The 15,297-nt window shown below is 37.8% G+C and overlaps 1 protein-coding gene across 2 annotated transcripts in view; it reads right to left on the minus strand.

Moving 5' to 3' along the window:
• The window catches only part of DSCAM (DS cell adhesion molecule), a 478,363-nt gene that overhangs the window by 85,296 nt on the left and 377,770 nt on the right, over positions 1-15,297 (minus strand). For both annotated transcript variants that reach the window (XM_032188234.1, XM_032188242.1), the window contains exons 16-19: positions 15,123-15,193; positions 8,378-8,618; positions 6,558-6,704; positions 3,696-3,851 (exon numbers count right to left, since the gene is read on the minus strand). In XM_032188234.1, the coding sequence (XP_032044125.1) occupies positions 3,696-3,851; positions 6,558-6,704; positions 8,378-8,618; positions 15,123-15,193 (615 nt within the window). The remainder of the gene's footprint in view (positions 1-3,695; positions 3,852-6,557; positions 6,705-8,377; positions 8,619-15,122; positions 15,194-15,297) is intronic.

Consider the following 15,297-nt stretch of genomic DNA (forward strand, 5'->3'; position numbering starts at 1 on the left):
AAAAAAAAAAAAGTCCAAACATGATCACATTTAGAAGAAAACTCCTTTCCTGCTATTTGCTACAACTATTCCCATTTTGTAAGCTGATCAGCAGTGGTCTCTGACCTCTGGTGTCTAAAATCAGTATCAAATGTTATACAAAATTGAAGCATTAAATTCATTTTACCCAGACCGACTGCTTTATTCCCTGGGACATGCTTATTTTGCCACATTGGAGATTTTGGGCCTGCTAAAGAAATTTTGGGCTGATGATTCTAAGCTGAACACCAGCAGGGAAGTAACAGGAGTTTATGATCTGCCTTTCAACAGTGGTGAGGGAACATGCTGCACCATTGATTTTACAATGAAAAGTTTCCCCTAATCTAAAGGAAACGAAAAAAAGAAAAGAAATCAACGGTGTGAGATGGCCTCATAGTAATAATGATGCAGAGGGCTTGGAAACTACTCAAAAATGACTCAGATTAACAAACTTTTATTAGAGGAGGGTAGAATATTTTGTGTCATACTTTTAACTAGAAAAGGTCTGGGAGCAGAACTACAAGGTTTCCATATCTAAGCTGTGTTAAGATTTCAGTTACTTATATTCCTCATTATGAGAGGCTACTCAAAACTAACTTTAGAGCAGGATCTTTTAGATGGACTGAAATTAGGCCTATTGAATAATCCTCCACAGGAGCCTCTTTTTTTCACTGAAGATTACAGAAGAAATGCCTGCTCTTCCTGAGGACTGAGGCACCTGTTAGATGCATACATGTATACTTTGGCAATATGAGTGCTCTTTTCCCATTTAGCTTCCATAGCCTAAAGGATGTTTAGATGTGGGATTTGGGCTTGACCATATTTTTAATGGCAGCCCTTTATGCATTTTCCATACTAGACCTTTATTGCTCTTAAAAAATTGTGAAGCTGAAGCAAAACATGAAATCATTGCATTTTCTGGCAACACCTTTCAGTTTAGTTTTTCTGGACAAAAGATTTGATGAGTGGAACTACTGTGAGACATCACAAAACATTTGAAAAGGTTAGTCACACTGCCTCAGGGTGAATTACTGCTGAACTACTGGCTTCATTGCCAGAGGGATTAAAAATGAGAGATGAGCTGTTGCACAGCAGCCAAACACAGGCAGAGACTATGTGCCTCCCAGATCTCAGGATCTGTCTGATCTTGGAAAGAGAGAGAGCAAAAGAGCCACCTGGAATTAGGGAGAAGCAAACTAGGCAGAAGAGGATTAAGAAAAGTGGAAAAAAAAAAAAGGGGGGGGAGTGGGGAGGACTTCAGAAAAAGTGCTTCAGAACTATTTTGAACTGGAGACAGATCAGTGGAGATGGAATGGTGTATGTGACAGGGAGAGGGAACAATAGACACAGAAACACTTCCAATTGGAAATTGTGATAATGTGAGAAAAATGTTTAGAAGTCCAATTCTGATTTGTATTATACCCCTTGAATCACAGAATCACAGAATTTTCTAGGTTGGAAGAGACCTCAAGATCATCGAGTCCAACCTCTGACCTAACGCTAACAGTCCCCACTAAACCATTTCCCTAAGCTCTACATCTAAACGTCTTTTGAAGACTTCCAGGGATGGTGACTCCACCACTTCCCTGGGCAGCCTGTTCCAATGCCTCACAACCCTTTCAGTGAAGAAGTTCTTCCTAACATCTAGCCTAAAACTCCCCTGGCTCAACTTAAGCCCATTCCCCCTCGTCCTGTCACCAGGCACGTGGGAGAACAGGCCAACCCCCACCTCGCTACAGCCTCCCTTGAGGTACCCATAGAGAGCAATAAGGTCGCCCCTGAGCCTCCTCTTCTCCAGGCTGAACAAGCCCAGCTCCCTCAGCCGCTCCTCGTAGGACTTGTTCTCCAGGCCCCTCACCAGCTTCGTCGCCCTTCTCTGGACTCTCTCGAGGAACTCGATGTCCTTCTTGTAGCGAGGGGCCCAAAACTGAACACAGTACTTGAGGTGCGGCCTCACCAGAGCTGAGTACAGGGGGATGATCACCTCCCTAGCCCTGCTGGTCACACTGTTCCTGATACAAGCCAGGATGCCGTTGGCCTTTTTGGCCACCTGAGCACACTGCTGGCTCATATTCAGCCGACTATCCACCATCACTCCCAGGTCCTTCTCTGCCTGGCAGCTCTCCAACCATTCCTCTCCCAGCCTGTAGCTCTGCTTGGGGTTATTGCGCCCCAGGTGCAGGACCCGGCACTTGGCCTTGTTGAACTTCATGCAGTTGACCTCAGCCCATCGGTGCAGCCTATCCAGATCCTCCTGCAGAGCTTTCCTACCCTCAAGCAGATCGACACACGCACCTAACTTGGTGTCATCTGCGAACTTACTGAGGGTGCACTCGATGCCCTCGTCCAGATCATCGATGAAGATATTAAAGAGGACCGGCCCCAGCACCGAGCCCTGGGGGACGCCACTAGTGACTGGCCTCCAGCTGGACTTGGCTCCATTCACCACGACTCTTTGGGCCCGGCTATCCAGCCAGTTTCTAACCCAATGAAGCGTGCGCCAGTCCAAGCCAAGAGCAGCCAGTTTCTTGAGGAGAATGCTGTGGGAGACGGTGTCAACTACTTGGATACAACTACATCTACAGCTTTCCAATGAAAGTAAATTTTAGAATGAATCCCTTAATACTTTATTGGAAAAAAATCATAACATTCACCAACCAGTTAATCACTGAATTTACTCCCTTATGCGCTTCTGTAGATCTTATTAAAAGTAATTAAAAAAAAACTAAAATATATTCATATGTTCATGAATGACCGGTAAACTGGATGAGTAACAATGAAAAATCTATTGACTAATTTCCTTAAAAAAAACATTTCATAATTCACAGGAGAATTTTCCAATCCAATATTAGTTAAGTAACTTCATTGCTAGGACTGCGTGAATGTTTAGTTCTGCCAAGAACTTCTTACCTAATAGCACACAGATTTTCTAAAGTTTTTGCTGAAGTATTTGGGCACTCTTCCCCCACCCCAATTTGAAATTGGGCCTTTCAAATTCACAACCTGAATTTGAAATTGTGGTCCTTGAGAAATAGCCTAGTATGTGGCATCCCACTGAGACAACCTGAACTGATTTCTGTATTTCCATACCTAAAGTTATAGAAAAGAGCTTATGAAACTTTTTTTTTTTTTTTTTTTTTTTTTCAGTAAAGAATTTCATAAATTTTCAACATTAGGACTTACAGTTTCCATGATCTGGTCTATGAAAAATGGCAGAAGATTTTTGTCCTCCATTTTACTTTTGAAAGAAGAGGTGTTTGGAGGAAATTTTTGTTATACTGAAGAAGGTCTTCTTAGATGCATATAAGTTATGCATGAAAGTCCCAGAATAGTCTTTCAACCTTTCTCCATTTTCAATCATTTTGAATAAATCAACTCAAAAACTCTCAAAACTCTCATATAAAATCCTAAAGTATTTCAGGACAAAAATAGAGACAAACCTGTTCACATCATTAGAATTATCTACAAACTTCTGGCTAACTTGAACTGGAGTCTTGGAAACACTGAGATTGTTTTAAAAGTTGTGGGTGCAGACTGCTCTCCACACACTCCCAATTCAAAACCTTCAGACAGAAATATCACTCTGGCTGTTTCTATACAATATTTGCATTATTTTGAAAGCCTGAGGCATGCAAGCATCTTGTGGAAGTGGGAATAGAAAGTGTTTTACTCCTTACCATCTTCTTTAGTGCGGGTGAAAATTTGTTCGCTTCTCACTCCATCTCCGGCTCGTGTGAAAGCCAACACCTGTATGCTGTAGTTGGTATATTTTTCCAGACCATCAAGCTCCAGCGATGGCTGTGTGGTGGTGACATTCTTTATTTCTCCTAGCTCTATAGAATAAAAAGGAATTTGAATTATTTGGTAGGTCAGCCTTTTCCCAGCTATCAGTACCTACTGTAAAAATCTTGGGGACTGAAAATCATATCAGAGACATAATGTTTCATTTTTACAAAATAGCAATGAATTATATTCAATTAAAATAAATTCCTTTGTGTTCTGACTTCTTACAGTTCAAAGAAGATCCAGTTTTCAGTATCAAAATTTTTCATATTTTTAAAAAACTGAAAATTTCTACAAATTATAAGATTTTTTATAAAAAACAGATAACAAGAAGAGATTATTATAAATTGTTACAGAATTATTATATATTAAATTGCATATGCTAAATTATTATATATTAAAATATTATATATTATCAAATGCAAAAAAATGAGAAAGTCAGCTATTTTCATAGTGTTTCCAGTTTTAAGAAATAACTTTTCTTGTAAGAAACAACAACAAAAAAAAAGCCTCTGTTTTAAAATATGTATCAAGTACTTCTGCAAAGCACTTGATGGCAGTAATACCGGCTAACAATAGATTTAAGCACAGTAAAATCAGATTTATTCACAGAAAGATTATGCACTTCATATGATTTGTTTTTGCAACAGGCTAAGAACTACAACCCATACGGCAAAAAAGCTTGGAACATATTTAGGACAGAAAATAAAACTCAAAAAGACATTACATGAACATCATATTTTTTCATCATGTTCTAAGACATCACGTAGGAGCTTAGATGTGTACTCATAATATTCACTTAAGATCTGTTCCAAATACTGCAGGCATCACTGAAAAAATTTAGTTTTATGTCAGTCATGTCTGCATTGTTTGTATGCTTCTAATATATTTTTTATCTTTATGTTTAAATATACAAAGGAATCTGGTGGCTTATTCCCAAATATTTTGGACTGGCATTACCAGCAGTAGCAAAAGGCCTTGGGGTTATTTTTTCCGGTCCAAGTTACCTTTGCCATACCAACAGAGGCCAGATAACTAGGCAAGCTAAAATACAATGTGGGATTAGGCAAGTGTGTTCTAGCTTTCTATCATTCTTTAGGAAAGACTTTCTGTGGTGTAAATGCCTGAAGTAACTAGGAAAATAAAACTAACATTCACATTTTAAGGAAAAGGTACAGCATTGAAGAGGCTTTCAGGGTAGGGCATAACTGCATTACCTGAGTGTTTCCTAGGCTCCCAACCTTAGATGCTATCGCGCTGGGGAAACTTGGTGTGCTAGCTCTAAGGAACAGCACGGAGCGTAGAGTGGAGTGGAGACACCACGGCTAGGCTCTGTAATCAGGTGGGGCCTCGATTGTTCTTGTGCACAAAGCTGCACTTTTTGCCACCCTAAGCCAAAGACCTGTCATGTTTTGACAAATGCTGTACCCTAGTGTACTTTTTGCTCATTATAATATCATTATAATACCAAAACACACCTCCATCCCAAAAGCTACCCGCCTCCAAGGTGCGACCACCCCTCACTGAGCATGCGCTCTGAATTTCTCGGAGCCTATTACTTTAAACGGAGACGGGAAAACTTTACACCAATCATAACTAAGATATGCTTGACTAGAGCCACTCAAGCTCCACCTAAAAGATAGAAAATAATATAAATTGGCCCAAGAGAGAGGGGATGTTAGGGAAGATACCACCGTCAGGGGAGATACCATCCCGAGGACAACATCCTTAGGACCTCCTGACTCCTGGGATCAGTCGACGGGCTGAGCCTCTCTTCCCCCCCCATTGGGACGCCTTTGGGTGAGATCTGAATACTTGCTTATAAATCTCTACAGAGTCTTTAATCCTTTTAACGCGTTTATTTCTAGGCTGCACACCTGTGACACCTGTAAACACCTGTAACATCTGTAACATCTATAACATCTATAAACACCTGTAACATCTATAACATCTATAACATCTATAACACCTGTAACATCTGTAACACCTACAACACCTATAACACCTGTAACACCTATAACACCTGTGTATTTCATGCATACTAGCTTGCTTTTGCAGACAGTCACTATCGCCAGCAATCCAAAAGAACCTGATTATCTGTTGCTGTAATAAACCATACTTGATTGCATTGTGATAACTCTCATTAAGTGCAACAAGGGTGAGGGTGGTTATCCGTGATAGTTCAGTGTTCTGAATCTAACCAGACCCCCAGGCGGTTAATGCATTTTTGGTGAATGTCCGAACGGACCCCCAGATGGTTAATACGTTTTTGGTGAATGTCTGAACAGACCCCCAGACGGTTAATGCGTTTTTGGTGAATGTCTGAACGGACCCCCAGGCCGTTAATGCGTTGATGGTGAATGTCTGAACGGACCCCCAGACGGTTAATGTGTTTTTGGTGAATGTCCGACTGGTTCAGTACCCTGAATCTGACCGGGCCCGTAACGGTTAATCAGCTACACCCCTTAACGCGACACTTTCTGCGCTATGCAACTGTGATGAAATTTGCTTGAGTCATTTTGGGTACTTTGGACTGTTGCAACCTCATGGTAAAAGCCTTCCTCAAAGACCCCTCTTGTCAACTTTGCAATGTCCCCTACCATGTTAAAGCTCTACAGAAGGTGGCTTCCTTCATGGGTATATGAAGCTTTCTCTAAACCAAAGAAAAAAGTAAGTACAATGCCTTCACAACAGAGAATAAGTGATACAAATGCTATATATGACTTGTTACTCAGTGACAGTTTGAATTCTCTTACCTCCATCCAAGAGATTGGCCCAGTAGATAACCCTGAATCCTTGCAGAATCCCATTTAGGGTTTCTTTTGCCAGTGTTGACCAAGAAATAGAAATTGTTTCTGGTGATGTTGCAGTGGCTTGCACATTCCCAGGAGGGCAACTGGGTACTGGAAGAAGATATTCATCATTTTTAATTTGATGAATACAACTCAATGTTTACCACATTCATGTATGCCTTTTAGTAGAAATCTATATAAAAGAGCACTCTTCATTGTTCTCAGCAGAATCCCCTTCAGCTGCACTTTCAGTTTGGATTACTATCCCTCCACCCAGTATTTAATTAGCAGTTACACACTGTTAAAAATGCAAGGCCTTTATTCTTGCTACAATCTCCAGGTTTCTGCAAGTGCAGCTGATTTCCCTGGAATTACTTTTGATATACTCTTTCCCACTAGCTGACTAGTCTTTTAATAGTTTCTTTGTCATGTCTGTTGAAATGGATCCTAAAGCTGAAATATGCAGAATATATTCTGTAAACTATTTAAACTTATTTTTGGAATTTTGTGTCCATATTGACATCTTTCTGAACAATTCTAATCTCCTAAAACCAGTGCAGGGGAAAAGTGGCCACTTCTAGAAAAAATACTGTGAAAAATGTTCATAAAATATTTTCACTGACATTTAGAAAAAGTGGAAAAAGTCAGTGAAATATAAGGCATTTCCTTTTGGTCACTTAACATCAGAGCAATAACTCCAGTCTTAGGTTTTGGTGCTTAAAGCTCATCTTTAATTTTGAGAGTGACCTGAAACTGAATGAGGACATTAAAGAAAAAAAAAAAAAAAAAAAAAGTAAATATGCATGCCAGATTCTGAAGAAAATTCAAATTCTAGCAAAAAATATTACACATCATAATACAAAATATATGTATATGTGTATACTGTCTTCTGATACCTTGTGGTGATCTGTCCAGTCCTGGACATGTTCAGAGTAAATGGAAAACTCCAGCTTTCCATGAAGTATATGCCTCAAAATCTATAGCTCTCAAGAGCAGTAGATATCTGCTGCTCCATTTCCCACACATAAAAAGACAGATTCCTCGCTGGCACTGCCTTCATTACACTGACACTAATATACAGTAGCTGAAAACCTGACCTACACTATCTTTTAGGAATATGTAGAGTTTTCTGTTATACTTCTCTAAAATATTGTGTCTCTCTTTGCATATAGCATCATTCTTTTTTTCCACTAGAGGACTCCCTCTCATTGTTTGAGGAGTGCATTTTACATAGTTAAAAAAAAATAAATCTAAATTGTTCCTTAGATTAGACAGTTCACATTTTGTCTGAAATGATGATTTTTCTCTCATTAGTTTGGATATCCTTGAAAAACACCTCTCCCTTTTTAGGTTGACAAGATGTAATACAAGAGCTCCTGTTTTCACAGCAGACTAATTTGAAAACAAAATAAGTCTACAAAATTAACAGTATCACTTTACCTTTCTGAGCTATACTTCTTAGTATCTCAAAGTGCACTTTGAAGCTACAATGAGGTCACAAAATTGCAAATGTGACAACATCAGAGCAATGAGCTTCTTAATGAAAGCTAGTCAATATTATCCACGCTGGAATATATTCCCTCAATATATTCTGCATCCCTTACAATATGAATTGTACGTGCTCATTGGCTAACCTCTTACCATCCAGCTGTCTACTATATCTAACATTTATGAAGACTGGTTTTCTACTATCCACTCTACAATAATCACAACAGCAAATGTAATAAGGCATAAATAAATAAATAAATAATGTGACTCAAAATAGCAGTTTGTCAAGGACCTACCATCCTCAAGAGTTGTGGTGATGATTTCCTGAGAAGAAGGTCCTATTCCAGCCCGGTTACAAGCCTGGACTACCATGCCATATTGGGTGAATTTTTTCAGGTTATTCAGTGTATAAACTTCACTGTCCCCTGTGGTATCAATACTGATGATGTTGAACTGGAAATTGCCTCCTGCACTGTACTCCCGATAACCTATCTGGTATCCACGGATAATTCCATTTTGTAAGTGTTTCTTTGGAGCCTAAAAAGGATATGAAAAATTACATGTTAAATATGTATTGCCAAAGTCAAGTTGTCCCCCTTAAAAATTTTGAAATACACACAAAGTTAACTTTTATTTTTTCACTGAATGCAAGTCTATTTCTAGGTAACAATTCAAAAATCCTCTCTGAATATGACATAGAAACATTTTAAAATGATATATAAATATAAATGTAGGATGTTTTCATAGTGCGTTCCTATGTTAAAAGAAAGACTATTAAATGGTTCATACACAGAAAAATCTGATAAGAAAATATTTTTTAGTTATAATTTAAATTTAAAATATTTTATTCTTCTACTAGATGAATCAATCAAAGTTGAGTTGATAAGGGTATATTTGCATTACAAGCATACAATTCACAACTAATTCTGTTTTTGTCAGAAGCCACTACCACTCACTTGCTAAGTCTTTAGTAAGTCATTTATAGATTTGTTGAAGGCAGTCATATAAGTTTATTCAGCTAGAAGTATGAGGAGATTTTTATGCTGTGCTTTGAAATATGCTTCTGTTCACTCAGTGCGTAGTGTGGAAAGATGATTAGATAATGAGTGCTGAAGGCAATAATGAATTGGAAAGCTGGGATTTGCATAATGAATAGTTATGAAAACAAGGTGTACAATATCTGGCTTTCAAGAATATGGACAGTACACATTTTTTGGCCGTAATTATGTACTGTAGTTCTCAGTTGAAGGACAAGATTCCCTGTATCTCCAGTAGTGGAAATAATTTCTGCAGTAAAAAATGTAGTCTACAGTAAAATAAGGACTGGAAACTCAGGAAAAAAGACCATTATTGACAGAAATACATGTTTTGATTGCATTTAAACAGTAGTGGAGTGATTTCAATATTTGATTATGTTCTTGTCTGATATTCTAATGGATATTGCGTGCAATTAGTATAAAAAATTTAAGGCACAGTTTATAATCCATGGACAAAAAGCTCTTCCAAATCCTTCAGCCTTCTTTCAAATTCTCGCCAGATGCCCATGAGCTTATCTGTTCCACTGACCCATAAAAAAGGTCTTTGTGACGCATCTTATCAAAGAGAAGCATTAGATGAGTTCAACTGGCACAGACAGAATTTTCTCTTGTTACTATATCCAGCTAAATCTGCTGAGGAACACTTTCTCAAGAAGAATATCCTTTTCTGCCACAGGACCTGTCTATTTCAGCACATTTACTCTGTGTTGGAATAAAGTCTCACTGGAGCTAATAAAACCAGCATAGAATTTGCCTTTCATCCTCTACCAACAAATCATTGCTTTGCAAAAATCACCCTCTCCATATACAAAAGGTATCACTGGATGGATCTGACTCACTGTATTATCCTTTAAGATGATTTATTTTCTTTCTTCCTGCTGCCTTCAGAAACAGAAGCAAAACTTGAAGCAAGAATAATACCTCCACTGTTATTTCAGTTTTTCTGATAAGCTCTCTACAAACATGGTGCGTTCTGCTCAGGTGTAGGTGACCAAATTAGGATTTAGCATGCAAAAGTCTGCAGATTCAGGGCTTGAACTCCTTGTAAGGCACATTGCAAGGATTAGAATTATTTTTATAATCTAAGAAAATATATTTTTCTTGTTGGAATACTTCTATGTTTTGTGAAAAACTTTATAAATATGTCAGTGTATTGTCAGTACTGATGAAGAGAGGCAAAAAGGCCAAATTAACCTAATCTATAAACATTTCACACTGACTAAAAGAAAAAGAGCTTGGACAAGGTAGCAGACAACTCAAACATTATTATTAGAGGAATTAGAGCTTTCAGACAACGTTGCAGGTCTCTTTTTTAAATGCATAAAAGTCTGGAGGCACCAGTTTAATTATTACAGGACATTGCTTCTCTCCATCAGTGTTAGATTCCGCCATAATTTGGCAAATCCTCTACAGTCTGCATGGAATTTCTTCACTGAAATGGTAACTTGAGCACTGTTGCAGGTGCAAGTCTCAAGGTCTAAAGCATCTCAGAGTTAAAGGCTGCAAACAGAACTTTCCCAGGTACTACCACAGGAGACTTTTGATCAAAAGCCTTTGCTACAAACACACACTGCATATTGAGCTCGCAAAGGAAATGCAAAACACATACTTACAGCAGATAATGAAGTTTTCTTATTGTTTACTGAGTGGTATATGCTACCTGCTGATACATACAGCACACATTAAGATACTGTATGTACAACACTATATACCATAAGGCATGGACTGCGTGCAAAGAGAAGTGAGTGTACACCTTTTACATACTGGAATACAGAATTATATAGCATATATACACATATCATACTGTAAAGCAGATGGAACATAATGATAAATCATAAATTTACCATGCATTAAAATGTTCTGAATTCAGTGAATTGAAATCAAAATAGCCTTTCCACTGAGAATTCTGTAATTATGTACTTTCTCATTTTTTAATTGGAATAAAACGGTGAATTTCATATTCTTTATGAAACATTTTTGTAATTGTTTTAGGTCAGGGGATTTTTTGTTCTTTAAGTAACATTTAAAAAATTTGCTATATTTTTTTTCCCACTTTAAGACATACAATGAAAAACAAGCTCAGAGTCACTTCGGAACAAAGCACTGAAACATTCTGCTCCACAAAACTTCAAATGTTCCCTGTTAGCACTATCTAAATGCTTTATTTTGGATTGACTTTTTTTTTGCACAAAATAAATCACATTTGATGTATACACCTTGTTTATAAGTCTATTTTGAGTAGAAAATTCATTTGTCCATTAAAAGGTGTTCATGGGAAAAAATATAGTTAAGCTTGTCAGTGGTTGTAGAACGTTATGAAAACATTTCAGTCTCTGATCTTACTTATCTCATAAAATGCAATATTTCTAAAGTAAGGCACAGAGGACTTCTGCAAAGCATGACAAAGTAATTGTGTGCATGCATAAAGAAGAGAATGAATATTTCATATGTCTATATATAATAGTTTCTTTTACTTTATAAAGTGCTACAAGAAAAAATAACAAATATTTTCATGTTATTTCCTAAATGAGAATTCCTGTTTAATTTCCATTCTCATTGCATTATTATAAGCTACCAAAAGTGTTAAAAATTCAGTCTGTTACCCAACATCTTATGTGGACACATAGACATGGAATAAGGTAGAATAGTTCAGTTCGAAGGGACCTACAAATATCATCTAATCTAACTGCTTGACCATTTGTACAGGGCATCAACAACCTCACTAGGAAGCCTGTTCCAAGTGTTTAACCACCTTCAGGGTAACAAACCTTTCCTAACATCCTGTCTGAACCTCTCCTGGCACAGCTTTGCACTGTTCCCTTGTGTTCTATCATTGGTTACCATGGAGAAGAGATTAAATAGAATAGACCTATGAAACTTTGCTTAACTAGGATTTTCTAAAAAGAGGGCTAAAATAAACTTTAAATGAAGATTAATGATGGCAGCAAGCTGAAGAAATAGTACTTAGTAAAATAAAATATAACTGATATGTTGCTCTCTGCTCATTTTGCTGTTACACTGTATTTAAATTAGTTTTTTCAACTTTAAACAAAACTATGGTTCTCAACACAATCTCTTTTCTATAATGTCATCATATGTTTCCATGGCTCCACATGCTTCTGAAAAAAAAAAAAAAAGACCAGGCTATTACTTGATGTTTTTTCCCTCCATGACAAAATATTTCATGGGAATATTTCTTTACTCTCAAGTACTTCATGTTGCACAATACAACAAATGCCTTCAGCAGTCCTACTCTTCTCTGTACTGCATCATTGGGATGCAGTCTCTGTACTGCATCCCAAAAGCCAGGATTCAGCATGGGACACAGCTACAGGATGTCTTGTGGTACCTTGTTGAGTAAAGGACTAAAAGTGATCTGCCTGGGCTAGAACTGTAAAATTTCAAGGAAAGTGAATGGCTCACTCCTGTCTTGGGGTTTCTTAATTAGGGGACAGCTGCTACAAATTGTCATTCATGAAATAACTTGTCCAGTAAAGGTGGGACTAAGTGAGCACTAACCCCTCAGGAAGGTAGCTCTGACTTCAACTTTATCTGCAATGGAACTTCCAGGTCAAGGAAAAGAATTAGGTTTTGACTGCATCCAGCACCACACCTGCCATCAGATAAGGCAATGATTGTAAATCAAGGCAAATAGTTTCAAGTTGAGCATTCAGGGTGTTGAAAGTACAAAGATCACAATGAGCAGAATTTCAGTGAAGTGTCAATGTTGCCCTCTGCTGTTGATCATTTCACAAGAAGACCTCTCAAGTTTCTGCTGCTTGCAAAACAGCACATCACAGGGTCATATAGCACAATGGGACCATAAGCTATCGCTGGCTAGAGGACATACTAGCAAGATAAGCCCACTGCTAAAGCTCCTTTTGTGTTGCTTGACCGTGTCAGACACTGCTGGTTAATAAATTTAAAGATCTGCCATCTTGTCCATTTGGCAGATGTAGAGACACCATGGTGCTGTGAATGGACAGTCTTGGCTGTGAAAGAAAAAGAGGCAGACAGCAGTTTTGTGCAAACACAAATTTAACATTTAACTTGGGTTGGGTCTCTGGGAATAAGACCCTGTAGACTGGGTGTGCAGCCTGGCAGTGCTGCCTGCAGCAAACACCAAATGTCTGGCCAGAGTCTGCATAGTACGTGGTACCAGGTTCACCGGGGGTGTGTTCTGGGAGCATAGACCTACCTTTTCTGGTCTTAATATGTGCTGCAGGGTTACCAGATGGCATTTCCAAGGTCACAAGTATCTCACAACCTGAGCTAACTCCAGCTGTGAAAATCCCTCTCTATACTCAGCTCATGAGACACGCTGGAACAATGGAATATATATTCAATACATAGCTCATTTCTGTGATTATTTTGCTATAGCAGATACTGATCATTACTTGACAAGCATTCACAAAACTTCCTAACATGATCCTGAGAATTGTTTACACAAATATACAACTCCAGTTCTTCTTTTCATATGCTTCTGCTCTACAGACAACACCTAGAAATCAGGGTACTCGGTTGTAGCTGGTGTAGCCTGGAAGTACAAAATTTAATCATATTTTAGGCAGTGTTGTAAAAACATATATGGAAATTTTAATTGTCCTGTGGCTGTCCACACATATCTGCATCTATAAAATGTAATCTTGCATCTTCAGAATCACAAAGGGCAGCTATAAACTCCAGCAGTAAAGCAATGGTGCCTATCTTCTGTTGTTGCTTTTGAAAATTTTCCCCAAAGTGAGCTTTAAAAAAACAAGCAAAGCCTTTCAATCTGACTACCCACACGTCCATAAGAGAAAGGGAAAACATTAAAACAAGTTCATGCATAGAGTCTTGGATGTTATAGTTGGATAGATCTGATTGCAGTTACATTTCTCAAGTGCTTTAAAAAGCAACAACCCATTAAGCATTTATTTTGGTTGTTGAGAATCACTGAACACTATGCATTACTTTAATATTTATTTCCTTTTCTCTACTTACTATGTTGAACTTAAATCACTGCTTCATGTATGCTTTTTATAAGTACATTATTGTGTTTTACTTCACCCACCAAGTAACCCTGTGGCTAGAGAACACAAGCCTTCAGTTTTCTGCAATCCATCTAATGAAAACCAGTTCTGATGTAATTTCAAAATCCAAGAATCAGCATCATATTTGTGTCCTCTGCATAAGATGTCTGATGAAGACTACTTTTTTTTTTTTTTTTCTTTGAGCTTAATATTGAAATGTCTCAGGGAGATAGAATTTTTAATACACTGTTTTAAAAACATTATTAAACTATTTGAAAAATTCTGTCAGATGAGGTTTCTCTGTACAAGCTGAACATCTCAGCAGTTACAAGTCCACCTGCACTGTGCAGAGATCATACACAAAACCATTTCAAACATAGCTGAAATATCTCTGATATCATCCTGAAAGCATTTAAAACATTATGTGGTTGTCAGAACACTGATCAAAATTTAGAGAAGATGAACTGAATCACAAGACACGTGAGAACTTTTTAATAATAACAGTTGCTGATATTTTTAAATCAGTTTATCTGATTCATCGGTTTTCATGGACTATATTGAGACACTATATTGCTCGTTCTGTGCAAATACGATGTCAGTACGGCTCTCTTCCAAAGTCCATTGCAATGGAAAAAAAAAAAAGAATCCCATTAGCTCCACTGGTATGAGGAAAATTTGCCCAAAACCACACTGGAATTCTGCAAGTGCTCATTTTTCATGCATATAGCCTTAACTCTGAAACCAGAAGTAGGAGATGTAATTCTCATTGGTAGAGGCAAGAGTCTGCTGCTCTTACTCTCCACTGAAATATTCTTTCTTTAAATAATGCACCAGTCTTAATGATGAATATTGTAAGATTTTCTGGTAAGATCTGCAAGGTCTCCCCCAAATAAAATAACTCTGATCCACAGTTATAATACTTATCTCAATGGATACTCTCTGAATACACAAAAATATTGTCAGAGCTTTTATTCTTGGCTGTGTGTATTTACCTTCCAGGTGACTCTAATGCTTTGTGAAGATATGGGCTCAAGCTGAACATCCTGAGGTGGACCATCGGGAGCTGGAAAGAAAGAAAGGAGATACATCAAATCTGTCTTAACAGAACTTGGAATTCTGCACTTCATAAGCTATGCTACCATATTAACACACCAGCATCACAAAGAC

The sequence above is a fragment of the Aythya fuligula genome, chromosome 1 (genome assembly GCF_009819795.1).
Source record: "Aythya fuligula isolate bAytFul2 chromosome 1, bAytFul2.pri, whole genome shotgun sequence".
NCBI lineage: Eukaryota > Metazoa > Chordata > Aves > Anseriformes > Anatidae > Aythya > Aythya fuligula.